The sequence below is a fragment of the Bos indicus genome, chromosome 11 (assembly GCF_029378745.1).
Source record: "Bos indicus isolate NIAB-ARS_2022 breed Sahiwal x Tharparkar chromosome 11, NIAB-ARS_B.indTharparkar_mat_pri_1.0, whole genome shotgun sequence".
Taxonomy (NCBI): Eukaryota; Metazoa; Chordata; class Mammalia; order Artiodactyla; family Bovidae; genus Bos; species Bos indicus.
Genome location: NC_091770.1, coordinates 106279028 through 106291284, shown reverse-complemented (window position 1 = coordinate 106291284; position 12257 = coordinate 106279028). Strand labels below are relative to the sequence as shown.

Genomic DNA, 12257 nt, shown 5'->3' with positions numbered 1-12257 from the left:
GAGGAAAGGAGGGGCACGGAGGGCGAGGGCGGGGCCAAGGAGGGGCGTGTCTGGGGGGGGCGTGTCCAGGAGAAGGGGTGTGGTGGTGAGGGGCGTGTCCAGCGGGGGGCGGGCGTCGTGATCTGGGGCTGTGTACAGTGGGAAGGGCTGGGCACACCCCCAGGTCCGGGGGAGCCAACTCTTCATGACCCTGTAGACTAGCCCACCAGGCCCTTCTGTCCATGGGAATCGCCAGGCAAGAATACTGGAATGCGTTGCCATGCCCTGCTCTAGGGGATCTTCCCAACCGAGGGATCAAACCCATGGTCTGTTGCATCTCCTGCATTGGCAGGTGGTTCTTTACCACTAGAGCCACCTGGGAAGCCCAGTACCCCCTACTGGCGGGGAACACAGACCCCGCAGAGGAGGGCCCCAACAGGCCACTGTGCCCAGCGCTACAAATGAATCACTTTATTTACACCGCGTCTCTCTAGGCCCCAACCCCCTGGGAGAGGCCGACTGCTGGGGAGCTGAGGAGGCTGGCCGGGGCAGAGGCTGGTCCGGAGGTAGAGGCCACGGGAAGAGCGGGCAGCAGCGGGTCCTGAGTGGGCCGGGCCAGGCCAGGAGTGAAGGCACGAGGTCCTGGGAGCCCAGTCCCAGGGCAGAGGGCCGCCCATCCAGAGGAGGTGGCATGGGGTCAGCTCCCCGGGGTCAAGCCAGGGTCCACACCACCACAGCTCTGCTCATAGGACGGTGGGGCCTCTGCAGGGAGACAGCCAGGTCTGCATAGGGCCCGGGGCACTCCCTCCCCACCAGGCCCCAGGCCCCCACTCACCATAGGGGTAGCCCCACGAGCTGTACTCTGGGGGGAGGATCAGGGTGCTGGAGGTGGGCACCGGACCTCCAGAACCCTCTGCAAAGTAGGGCACGGTGGCACCTGTGGAGATGCACAAGGGAGGTGGCAGAGGGTGCGGGGCAGGGCTGCCATCCTGAGGACGGGGTTCTGGGGCACCATGGGGCACAGAGCCAAGGGCTGCATGCAGCTGCTGCTGCTGGGAGTGGCTCTTGGTGGAGAGAGAGACAGGATCCGAGAAGAAGTGAGGGCCGCTGGCCACAGCCTCCGCCTCCTCCTGGGGTGGCGCTGAGGGCACCACCAGGCCGGGGCCTGGCCGGGGGCTCAATGGAACATGGTTCACAGCGATGTTGCCGATGAAGACCGGCAGCGTCACGACAGCTTCCGGTTGTTTCAGGGAGACCTAGGGAGGTTGTGCATGTGAGGAGCCAGGCCGCGGCCCCTCCTCCCACCCCACCCCTGACCCCTACCACCTGCAGATAGTAGTCCACGTGGATGAGGCTACAGCCCGGCAGGGCAGACTGGGGCAGGGCGGGCACCAGAACCTGCTCTTGCCACTGAGCCCGCCGCCAGGCCTTGACGCCGGCTCCCTCCACCTCGGCGATGGTCCGCACGTCATAGATCCAGCGCCTGGCCTTGTAGGACACTTTCTGGGGAAGGGCCAGCCTGTGAGCCTGGGCGGCCAGCCACCCGCCCCTCCTCTGCCCCAAGGGACGGGGCCCAGCAGCCAGGGGACGCTGACCTGCAGCAGACTGGCCACCACCGGGCTGGTGTCCTTGCCTGACTGGTTCTCAATGTCTGCCTGCAGCCTCAGCACCTGCCCTACCACATAGCCTCGGAGGTCGGTGCTGGCCGTGAGGACCACGCTGCCCGTCTTCACCAGCTTGTAGGAGAACTTCTTGGTGGTGGAGGCCACATTGGGTTGCTTGGGAGGAAGGCAGGGAAGGGGTTTGGCGGGTGTGAGCAGACAGGATCCCTGGGTCAGCTCAGAACTGAGGCTGCTGCTTCCACAGGCCGCCTCACCTGTGCTGGGGACAGGGCATTGCACAAGTGTGGGAGCCACCCAGGAGGCCACTGCCCCAGCCTCACCTCGATGTCTGGGATGCTGTTCAGGTTCAGGGGGCTCAAGATGTAGAAGACACGGCTGCACTGGTGATCCTTGGAAAAACGTGGTGTGTCGATGGTGGCCCGTACCTGGTGTACAATCTTCCCAAAAGGGCCCTCGAAGGACGTGGGAGCCGTGGCTGGACAGAGAGCAGGGACTGAGGTCCCACTGTCCCCCGCCTCCCACCCACCCTCACCCACTGCCACAGCCGGGCCGGGCCGGGCTCTCACCAGGAAGCAGGAACTGGAAGGGGAAGCTGTGCTCTCCAGCAGGCAGGCTCCCTGAGGACACGAGAGGTGGGAGAGGGGACAAGGCGCCATCACAGGGCCCAGAGCCGAAGCAGGCCCTGCAGCCGACAAGCTCCCACTGCACCCATCCAAACCTGGGAGGGACTGGCCCCTTCAGCCCCAAGCGCCCAGCAGGCAGTGCCCTGTTCCTGCCACAGAGAGAAACCCTGGGAGAGGGCGGGCCAGCCACGGGGAGGCCAGAGGCAGGTGGGAAAGCAGGGGGACAGACAGACCCATCTTAGTGGGAGGAGGGGAGGGGTGGGTTCCAGACTCACCCTTGTCGGCCAGAGACAGGGCACTGTTGAAGTAGCTCTCCTCCACCACCCAGGCCGAGTCGTTGGCCTTGTTGGAGACCCTGCAGGACCCCGTGCAGGTCACGCGGATGGCTGCAAGGTGGGGCCCGTGTGAGTCACAGGCAGGTGCTGGCCTTGGCCCCTCCCTAGCCCCAGCACAGGCATTCAGGCAAGACTAACGGGACCCAGGATCACCCAACTAGGCTCTGGGAAGGCCAGTGCACGGCCGGCTGCCCTCCAGAGGACACAGGCTGCCTCTCCCACATCCCGAGGTGCTCCCACCGAGCCAGGGTGCTGAGGCACAGGGCTCCACCCATCCCGCAGTCCAGAACAGGAAGGCCCCAACGGTCACCCAGTTGACCCCTGGGCAAACCCCAGCCCCTTGACCCCGCACCAGACCCTAGAAAACCCCTTCCCTACAGGGGAAGCTTAGGAAACCTTTGGTGAACAGAGGTGGGTGGGGCAGCTGACCTTCACCCCCACCTTCCTGCTGCCTCACCGGCATGTCAGTGAGGCTGGGAGCCACCCCTCCAGGCACCAGGAAGCTACCTATTAGCCCTTATGCAGCAGGAATGTGGTCAGACCTGCCTGAGAAAATAGACCAGCAGTCTGGCAGCCAGAGGGTGGGGACACCTTGGCCCCTGGGCCAGAACTGCCCAGGAGCGCTGATTTCTGCATTGAGGTGGCTGGGCCTTCCCCCTGCTCCCAGGGGAAGCCCGCAGACAGGCAGCAGGTCACTGCCGATGTCCAGGCCATGCTCAGGAACTTGAACTGCTCAGTCCAGAGCCCACTACTGCAGTCGGAAGGCTGTGGCTGGACCGGCCCCAGCCAAGGCTGGTCACCAGAGGGGACACCACAGCTGGAGGCCCGCAGGCCAGGGGGTGGGGATTCGGTGACAGGTAGCGCCGTGGCTCCCTCCTTTCCTTCCTCTCCCTGCAAGCTGAGTCAAGACCAAAGATTTAGCCTGTCTGCCAGCCGCCCTTCCTCCCCTGAACTGAGGGATTAGTGAAGGAAGGCGACTCGGAATCTGATACCTTCCTGACAGAGCCACCAGGCAGAAGGCGGCATCTCGAGTGCCCGGGCTGGGGGAGGCAGCGGCGCCGGCTCTGTCCCCGGCTCCCCAAGGCAGGCCCCACCTTGCTGACAGGGGACAGGCCTCCTGCGGGTCACCCACAGTGTGCTGGGCTGCCTTTCACGAACCCCTGGCTCCCCCTCCGCCCTGTCGGCACTTCCAGTGACTGGCCTCAGCCTCCGTGCCAGCCCAGCGTCACCACCAGGACCTCAGCCCTAATTTCTCATCTCTGCTCCACCGGCCATCCCCTCCAAGGGCCAGACCTGGAACTGTTCCCACTGGAAGTCCGAACACAAGCAGCGCACCTACAGACCAGCACAGCCCAGGAGACACAGCAAGGAACAGACAGAAAAGGGGAAGCCAGACTGGAAGGCTGACTGGAAGACACCCCAATGGAGTCCAGACACTACACTGCTTGAAACTCCCCGTGGAGAGGGCGTGCCCCCCCCACCCCCGCCCCGCCCCTGCAAATCAGGCTGCCCTGGGAACACTGGGAACAACAGAATATACTGGAAGAAGTGCAGTGGTCCCTGGGCTGGCCCGGTGCCGGCTGGGCCTGTCAAGTGACCCCAGTGGATGAACACGGAGCTGAAGAACCACCCAAAGACTTCTGCCCAAAATCTTGACTCACAACAGCATGAGTTAAAATGGTTTTTTTAAACCACTTAGGTTAGGGGTGATTTGTTACTTAGGGGTGACTGTCGCATAGCAGCAGATAAAAGAATAGCTGTCTCACCTCACTAGAATTCAAGGAAACTCAGATGACTTACCATTTTAACCCATCAGGTTGGCAAACGTTGTTTGACGTGTTACAAGCAGGTATTAATAGAAAGACCCTTGCTTATGGCAGTCAGACTGTCGGCTGACACAGGGTCCTGGAGACAAAGCCAACGGATCTGTGCAAATTTTACACACAGGTTCCAGGGGTCCAGCAGTTCCCCTTAGAATCCCACCCTGTTTACTCAGGAGCCTCCAGCAGCACTCCTCGTAACGGCAAACCATCTAGGCCCAGCCTCCAGGTCCAACAGCGGGGCGGATAAACCAGGCATGCGCTCAGCCAGAACCCAGCTCCAGAATTAAGGTGAACAAGCCACGGTGGCACCTGGCCCCAGAAAAACAGACTGACCCTTGGTTATCCCAGGCGGGCCTGAACTGTTTAACCTTCCCCATGATCATGCCACGGCCTCCTCTGCAAACAGGTTGAGCCCCCTTCGGGGACCCTGCCTGCGGGAAAGGCCCACCCCTATGCATGCTCTCCTCCTCAGGGGAGCGGTGGAGACGTAGGGAGATCCGCAGGTCTCCTCGGTCCTCCAAGGAGGACCGTTAAGTGGATCCTATGCCAGAGTGACCTCTGGAACTTCTTGAGCCAGCACGCTCACCTGCCAGCAGCCCTCCTCCCAGGCACGACCTGCAGTCTGACCATGACAATTTCTGTGTCCCTGCTTCCGCCAGCTCCCACAGACCTGGGGTGGCCCAGCCTCCGCCGCATCCTCTCACTGCAGCTCTGGCCGGAGAGCCACTTTCCTCTGTCCTGTTTCCAAATCTATAACACCAGAGGAATGACGACGCCCACCTCCCAGTGTTCCTGGGACTCGAGGACTTGTGGGTTGGTCCTTGGGAAGTGGGAAAGACCTCTGGCCCAGGGTGAGAGCCCAGTGAGTCGCCAGAGCCAGGGGCTGGCTGCTGCTGTCGTCCAGGCATTGCCCTCCCTTTTCGAGAGCAGAGCACAGGCCAGCCCTGCCTGACCCCCGGCCTGACCCTCTGACTGGGCTGGACCCAGGCTCCAGGAAAGCACCTCCTTCCCCAGCTGTCTTCCACATCAGCTCCCAGGGCTGACCGCAGATCATCACCGACTCTCCTCAGTCAGGCACTTAGAGGCCCGCTGCCTCCCAGCCTCCATGTCCTGCTGGGGGCCTCCCTGTTGCACCACTGGCTGGTTACAGGAGCTCAGTTCAGTTCAGTTCAGTCTCTCAGTCGTGTCCGACTCTTGGTGACCCCAGGGACTGCAGCAGGCCAGGCTTCCCTGTCCATCACCAACTCCCGGAGTTTACTCAAACTCATGTCCATTGAGTCTGTGATGCATTCCAACCATCTCATCCTCTGTCGTCCCCTTCTCCTCCTGCCTTCAATCTTTCCCAGCATCAGGGTCTTTTCCAATGAGTCAGCTCTTCGCATCAGGTGGCCAAAGTATTGGAGTTTCAGCTTCAACATCAGTCCTTCCAATGAATATTCAGAACTGATTTCCTTTAGGATGATTCCCTTTAGGATGGAAATCCTAAGGATCCTGCTCCTATGGATGCAGGAGCTCAACAAGTATCTTTTGAGTGAATGTTTAAAAAACACTATGGGGGGCTTCCCTGGTGGCTCATTTGCTGAAGAACTCACCTGCAAATGCAGGAGATAAGGATTCGATGCCTGATCCATGAAGATCCCACTTGCCTCAGAGCAACTAAGCCTGAGCACTGCAACTACTGAGCCTATGCTCTAGAGGCCAAGGGCTGCAATTACTGAACCCCGTGCTCCCTAGAGCCTGTGCTCTTCAACAAGAGAAGCTGCCACAGTGAGAAGCCCGAGCACTGCAACTAGAGAGCAGCCCCTGCTCGCCACAAGTACAGCAAAGCCCATGCAGCAATGAAGACCCAGCACAGCCATAGATAAATATAAAAAATTAAAATTAAAAAAAAAAAAAAAAACCACACAGTCTTTCCTCTCTCACCCCTGGGCCCGGCCAGAGGGCATCCCCTCTACCCCTGGGGGCAGCCTGAATAAAACCCTCTCTGGCCCGAGGACCCCCGCTGCTCTGGGAGCACCCTTACAGTCAGGACCATCAGCAGAGTCTCCTTCAGCCTGCTGTGACCCAGCTGTCCGTTTACCCACATCCCACCCACCATGTGGAGGCTGGGAGGCTCTGCCCCACCCAGGTTAGTCATGCACCGCTCAGGCCACTCCCCCACTGTAGACACCCTGGACCCCGGCTACAGGGGACGACAGGTCAGCAGGCCAGTTGGAGAGCTCCACGTGGGATCTCACAGGGTCTGTCCGTCCTCTGGCCTGCCTCTCCTTTCTGTGCCCCGCCGGCTGCACTCACCTCTCACCACCAGCTTATGCCCCAGAGAAAAGATGCGCCAGCTGCGGAGCCCCTGCCAACCACACCTACCCAAGCAACCCAACCCCAAACTCCAAGTGTGGAGACATTAAAGAGGCCACGAGTTATGGGGAGGGGAGTCCCACCCGTCCAGGATGAGGCAGTGGCTGCCCAGAAAGGAGGACAGCGGCTCTCTGTCCTCAGGGGGCACCCCATGTGCTGGATGGTCAGCCCCAGGGGCGAGCCTGGAGGTCCAGAAGGAAGCCCCTGCAGCTATGGTTCTGGCCAATCAGCCCGAGGTAGAGAAGCGCCCCAGGACGGACACACCGCACAGCCTCACACTCAGCGCCAGGCTCAGGAAGAGGCCCAGCCACCGGCTGCCTCCTCGTCCACCACCCGGGTGTGAGGTCCCCCACAGGGCCCCGTCCACACCTCAGGCAGCAGACCAGGCCGGCGCCATCAGGGAGCCCTAGTAAGGGCCGCCGCAGCAACCGGATCCCGGGTCTCAAAGTCCCAGCTGTCTGCGCCAGCAGAGAGACCGGATCGGAGGGCTCAGGTTCGGGTCCCAGATGCTCCCTGGGCCCGGGGCCTGCGGCGCGCAGGGATTAGCAAGACCCTCTCAGCCCTCAGGGCCTGGCTGGGTGCGGGTACGGCCCCGCGGCCCGGCCGGGGACCCGCACACTCGGGGGACTGCCTGAGTGTCTGGGGGAGAAAGCGAGCGCGGGCCGGGCTCGAGGGGAGGGCCCAGCAGGTGCGGGGCGTAGTGGATCGGAGACCCGACAGGGAAGGTCAGGTCGGAGGCGTCGCGGGTCCAGGTCAGAGCGGCCTTCGGCAAACCAGATGGGCTCGAAGCCCCGGCCCCGAGTCTGGCCGCCCCTTGGCGGAAGGACAGGAAGGGCAGATGCGGAAGGACTGGGCCACCCTGGCTTCCCTGCTCCGCCCCGCCCGGCGCCTGCCTCCCACTCCGCGGCCCGCCGCCCGCCTGCCGGCCCGGCAGCCCTCCCCGCGGTCGGACGGGAGCCCCCGGCCTCAGAGGTCCCTGGCCCCGCGCCCGCTCGGCCGCTCCGGGGCGCCGCCCGCTCGCCGCAGGTGCGGCCCTCCCCGGACCCCGCGCCCACCTCGGAAGGGCAGCGGCGCCGCCAGGCGCACGCGCACGGCCCCCACCAGCGGTTCCCCCGGGCTGTAGACGACGCGGCCGTGGTTCAGGCGGACCTCGAAGAGCTGCACCCGCCCCATACCGCGGCCCTGCCGGGCGGCCGCACTGAGCCTCCTTCGCCCCCGCCCAGCCGGCGCCGTGGCCGCCGCGCTCCCAGCCCCGCCCTCCCGCCAGACACGCCCCCACCAGCCACACCCCCGGCACGCCCCGTTCGCCCAGGCCACGCCCAATCATCGCCACGCCACGCCCCCATCAACGTTCGCACCCCACTCACCGCGCCCCCGCAACGCCACGCCCACGCCACGCCACGCCCCCCGTCGCCACGCCCCCTCCCCTCCATCGTTGGCACCCCAGTCCCCGCGCCCCGCCCCCTAGCCTGCCAGGCCACTCCCCGGCCGTCCCCGCTTCTTGTCCCCAGCCCTCCCTCCCCCCGGGCTCCCCAACGCCCCCAGCCCGCTCCAGCCCTGCCCCCAGCCGCGCCTGGGTCGGTCCGCCCGGCCTCTCCCCGCCCACCCCCTCGGCCAGCCTAGAGCAGCTCCAGCGCAGCTCGCGGGAGCCCGGCGCACCTGCGCCCCCTCCCGCCCCACCTGTCAAGGGGCCGCCCGGCCAACCCCAATCCCAGGCTCCTCCCAGGGGTCGCCCCCGCCCCGCCGGAGGTCTCCAGGCTGGGTTCGTGTCCTGGGCGGTGGGCGCTTGGGTCGGCCGCGAGGAGCGAGGGGGTGGTGAGGGGGTGAGGACAGAGAAGGCGGTGCTGGGCGCCTCCTGGCTTGGGGAAATACCGGGTTGCTGTAAGGAGGGCGTCAGGATGATGCCACGTGTTTGTCCAGAACAGCTAGGCGAATGGGTGGCATTTTTTGATGGAGACACCGGCCTCGGTACAAGCTATTTTGGAAGAAAATCATGACCCGCAGAGGCAGAGGTGCCCGTTAGGCACCTGAGTGAACCGGCACTTCTAGGCATGAGTCTGGGGGGCGCGAAGGACGAAAGATTTATCAGAGACATGTTTGTACCTGGTGACTCTATTCAGGACGCTGATGACATCAGAATCGGGGGTGAGAGCCGCAGAAACCTAATCTAGGCCTCCAGTGACAAGCAGGGGCCTTAGTCTTAGAGGCTGAGGGGTCCCCGGAGGCCAGGGAGATCCTGAAACCAGGGCTCTCGCAGGCTCCAGGCCCACCGGCCCACCTGGGACTCTGATGAGGCAAGAGGGAGCTTCTGATTGGCTGGTCTGACACTTTGCTGTCAGGGGCGTGCAAATGGGGGAATCCCTGAACCAGGAGTTTGGGATGCTGAGGGATGTGGGAAGCCCTAACATGCTAAATATCCATGGCAGAAATCAAAAAGGAAGTGTTTGAGGAAACAGGGAGAGAGGGTGTGCTGGCTGCTGCAGAGATGGAGGCAGAAACAGGGGGCCTTTATTTCCCGCAGTTGGCCCCCAATAGGGCTCTGCACACTCCTTACTCTGACCCTTCCCAACCCGTCCCCCTCCGGAAGCTCTGCTGCTGTGTCCTCATGTCCACCATCACCACCCTGACATCCCATTTCTCTAAACGCCTTTCGTCTTGCTCTCACGGAACCCAGGCTTCTCCTGGCAGCTCTAAAGTATAAATGTTTATTTTCAAACAATACCTCTGGGCCTGCAAGTAGGGTGAACTCCTGACTCTCTATGACTGCCTCCAGACCATTTCCCCCTTCACCCTACTAACTTCCAGCTTTAACCCTCATTTTCTCAGAGTAATAATTCCCCCCCACCCCAGCACTGTTACTGGTACCTTCAGAACCGAGGCCCACCTCCCCTTACTCTTTGGTGATTTCAGCGCCTGACTCGCTCCCTGTCGTTCTCTCTCCGGTACCACTGGTGCTGGAATTCTGACTTCAGAATCCGCATAGGCTTCCCTCCCATTTTCACTTCCTGGCCTATATCTGAACATGAACCTAGGATATGTTGTAATCAGCTATGGTAACGTGACAGACACAGAGCCAACTGCCTTGAAAGAAGAGTTCAAAGCTTACACTTCCCAAGAGGGGCAAGCCACTCAATGCAGGGCCACCTGGGGAAGCACCAGTGTCAGCTGTGAGCAGAAGCAGGGACGAGAGCTTGGCCGGAGCCTTGCCTGTGTTTTCAGTGGGCAGGAGGCAGGCGGGCAAGCTTCTGTAAGCTGAGGACTGGGTGGTGAGTGATTTCAGTGAGTTACTGTTGTCCAGTGCCCGGCCTGGGTGGTTGGCCTGATGTGCAGTTAAAGGAGGTGGGTGGGGTGTGGGCCCTGGACCGGTTGCTTTGCATGTGAAAGCTGTGATGGCAGGCGAGTTGTTTGCTCTCTAGGAATTAGCCAGCCTGGGAGGGGCAGTCTCTCCCCAGCCAGCAAGGCCCTCAAGATGTCAAAGCATCGAAGATACAGAAAATAAAAAACATGATCAGTGCAGTGCTCATCCCCATGACCCTGTCCTCCGAGAACCTTCCCCAGTAGCCTCTCCTGCAGCTTAACTTTTGTCTGAACAACGTCTCCCAACAACTCCTCACGCCTTCCCACTCTCACTGTTGCTCCCGTCAGCAGGTGGATTCCATCCCCTCTTGTTGAATAGGCCCGGGCCCTTGACTTGCTTGAACTGCCAGAGAGATGCCACGTGACTTTCAGGCTCTAAGGAGGGCTCGCAGCTTCTGCTTTCATTCCCTGAGGGTCCCGAGCTCCACGTGACAGTATCTGGCTACTGCTCTGGAGTGATCCCCTGGGGGTGGGGGAAGCCAGGACGTGAGAGTCAGACTTCCCACCTCACTCACACACCCTGACTGAGGCTGCAGGAGGGACCCTGACTGTCCCAGCTGTCTAACGAGCCACCCCATTTATTACTTACTCTGAAAACTAACGGTGATCTCCTTCAGAAGGTCCCGGGCACGCACTGCTGCACTCAGTGCCCCCGACCCTGCAGCAGGCCACTGCACACCCACAGCTCCGCTGGACACTGCTGGACACTCATAGGCAAGTCTGGATCAGTCTCTCGTGGGGTCACTGCTGCTTTCTCCTGGGTCCTGGTGTGCACAGGGTTCTGTCTGTGCCCTCCAAGAGTCTGTTTCCTGAGTCCTGTGTAAGTTCTGTAATCCAATCCCACTGGCCTCCAAAGTCAAATTCCCTGGGTGTTCTGAGTCCTTTGCCAGATTCCCAGGTTGGGAAATCTGTTGTGGGTCCTAGAACTTTATTAACAGTACGAGAATTTCTTCGGTATAATTGTTCTTCAGTTTGTGGGTCGTCTACTCGGTGGCTCTATGGTGGGTTAATGGTGACCTCCTCCAAGAGGCTTATGCCACAGGCTTTTTGACCCAGGTCTCCTGCACCCAGAGCCCTGCCCCTGTGGCAGGCCACTGCTGACCTGTACTTCTGCAGGAGACACTCAAACACAGTTCTGGCTCAGTCTCTGGGGTCTCTGGGTCCTGGTGCACGTAAGGTCTTGTTTGAGCCCTCCAAGCGTCTCTGGCGGATATGGGGTTTGATTCTAAATGAGATTTCACCCTCCTATCATCTTGCTGGGGCTTCTCCTTTGCCCGTGGATGTGGGGTATCTTTTTTTGCTGGGATCTGACATTCTCCTGTTGATGGTTGTTCAGCACTTCAGTTCAGATGCTCAGTCCTGTCTGAGTCTGTGCAACCCTACGGACTGCAGCAGGCCAGGCCTCCCTGTACATCACCAACCCCCAGAGTATACTCAAACTCATGTCCACTGAGTCTGTGATGCCATCCGACCATCTCATCCTGTGTCGTCCCCTTCTCCTCCTGCCCTCAATCTTTCCCAGCATCAGGGTCTTTTGCAATGAGTCACTTCTTTGCATCAGGTGGCCCAAGTATTGGAGTTTCAGCTTCAGCCTCTGTCCTTCCAATGAATATTCAGAACTGATTTCCTTTAGAATGGACTGGTTGGATCTCCTTGCAGTCCAAGGGACTCAAGAGTCTTCTCCAACACCACAGGTCAAAAGCATCAAGTCTTCGGCTCTCAGCTTTCTTTCTCGTCCAACTCTCACATCCATACATGACTACGGGGAAAACCATAGCTTTGACTAGAGGGACCTTTGTCAGCAAAGAAATGTCTCTGCTTTTTAATATGCTGTCTAGCTTGGTCATAACTTTTCTTCCAAGGAGCAGGTGTCATTTAATTTCATGGCTGCAGTATCCATCTAAGGTGATTTTGGAGCCAAAAAAAAATACAGCCTGTCACTGTTTCTGTTGTTTCCCCATCTATTTGCCATGAAGTGATGGGACCAGATGCCCTTAGTTTTCCAAATGTTGAGTTTTAAGCCAAAATTTTCACCCTCCTCTTTCACTTTCATCAAGAGGCTCTTTAGTTCTTCAGTTTCTGCCCTAAGGGTAGTGTCATCTGCATATCTGAGGCTATTGATATTTCTCCTGGCAATCTTGATTCCAGCTTCATCCAGCGAAG

The 12257-nt window shown here is 60.5% G+C and overlaps 1 protein-coding gene across 3 annotated transcripts; it reads right to left on the bottom strand.

Moving 5' to 3' along the window:
* Positions 1-435: 435 nt before the first annotated feature.
* On the bottom strand, positions 436-7974 carry ARRDC1 (arrestin domain containing 1). 3 transcript variants are annotated; one of them, XM_019971184.2, is made up of 8 exons: positions 7793-7972; positions 2500-2610; positions 2168-2218; positions 1922-2076; positions 1575-1757; positions 1306-1482; positions 815-1235; positions 436-741 (listed from the first exon to the last, which is right to left on the bottom strand). In XM_019971184.2, exons 1-8 carry the CDS (start codon positions 7908-7910, stop codon positions 677-679), a joined length of 1281 nt encoding a protein of 426 aa, XP_019826743.1. In that variant the 5' UTR covers positions 7911-7972; the 3' UTR covers positions 436-676. The 3 variants fall into 3 exon arrangements, with proteins under 3 accessions (XP_019826743.1, XP_070655918.1, XP_070655919.1); XM_070799817.1 differs by lacking the exon at positions 7793-7972 and adding an exon at positions 4969-6189; XM_070799818.1 differs by having other exon boundaries at positions 436-1235; positions 7793-7974.
* Between the last annotated feature and the right edge of the window lie 4283 nt (positions 7975-12257).

Bases quoted from the DNA above. Each gene is read 5' to 3' on its own strand.
- ARRDC1 (XM_070799817.1), bottom strand. From the start codon at position 5,290: ATGCCTGGACGACAGCAGCAGCCAGCCCCTGGCTCTGGCGACTCACTG. The intron at 2,077-2,167 runs GTGAGAGCCCGG...CTCTCTGTCCAG, and splicing joins CTTCCAGTTCCTGCTTCCTG to CCACGGCTCCCACGTCCTTC. The intron at 1,483-1,574 runs GTCAGCGTCCCC...GCCCTTCCCCAG, and splicing joins TGGTGGCCAGTCTGCTGCAG to AAAGTGTCCTACAAGGCCAG.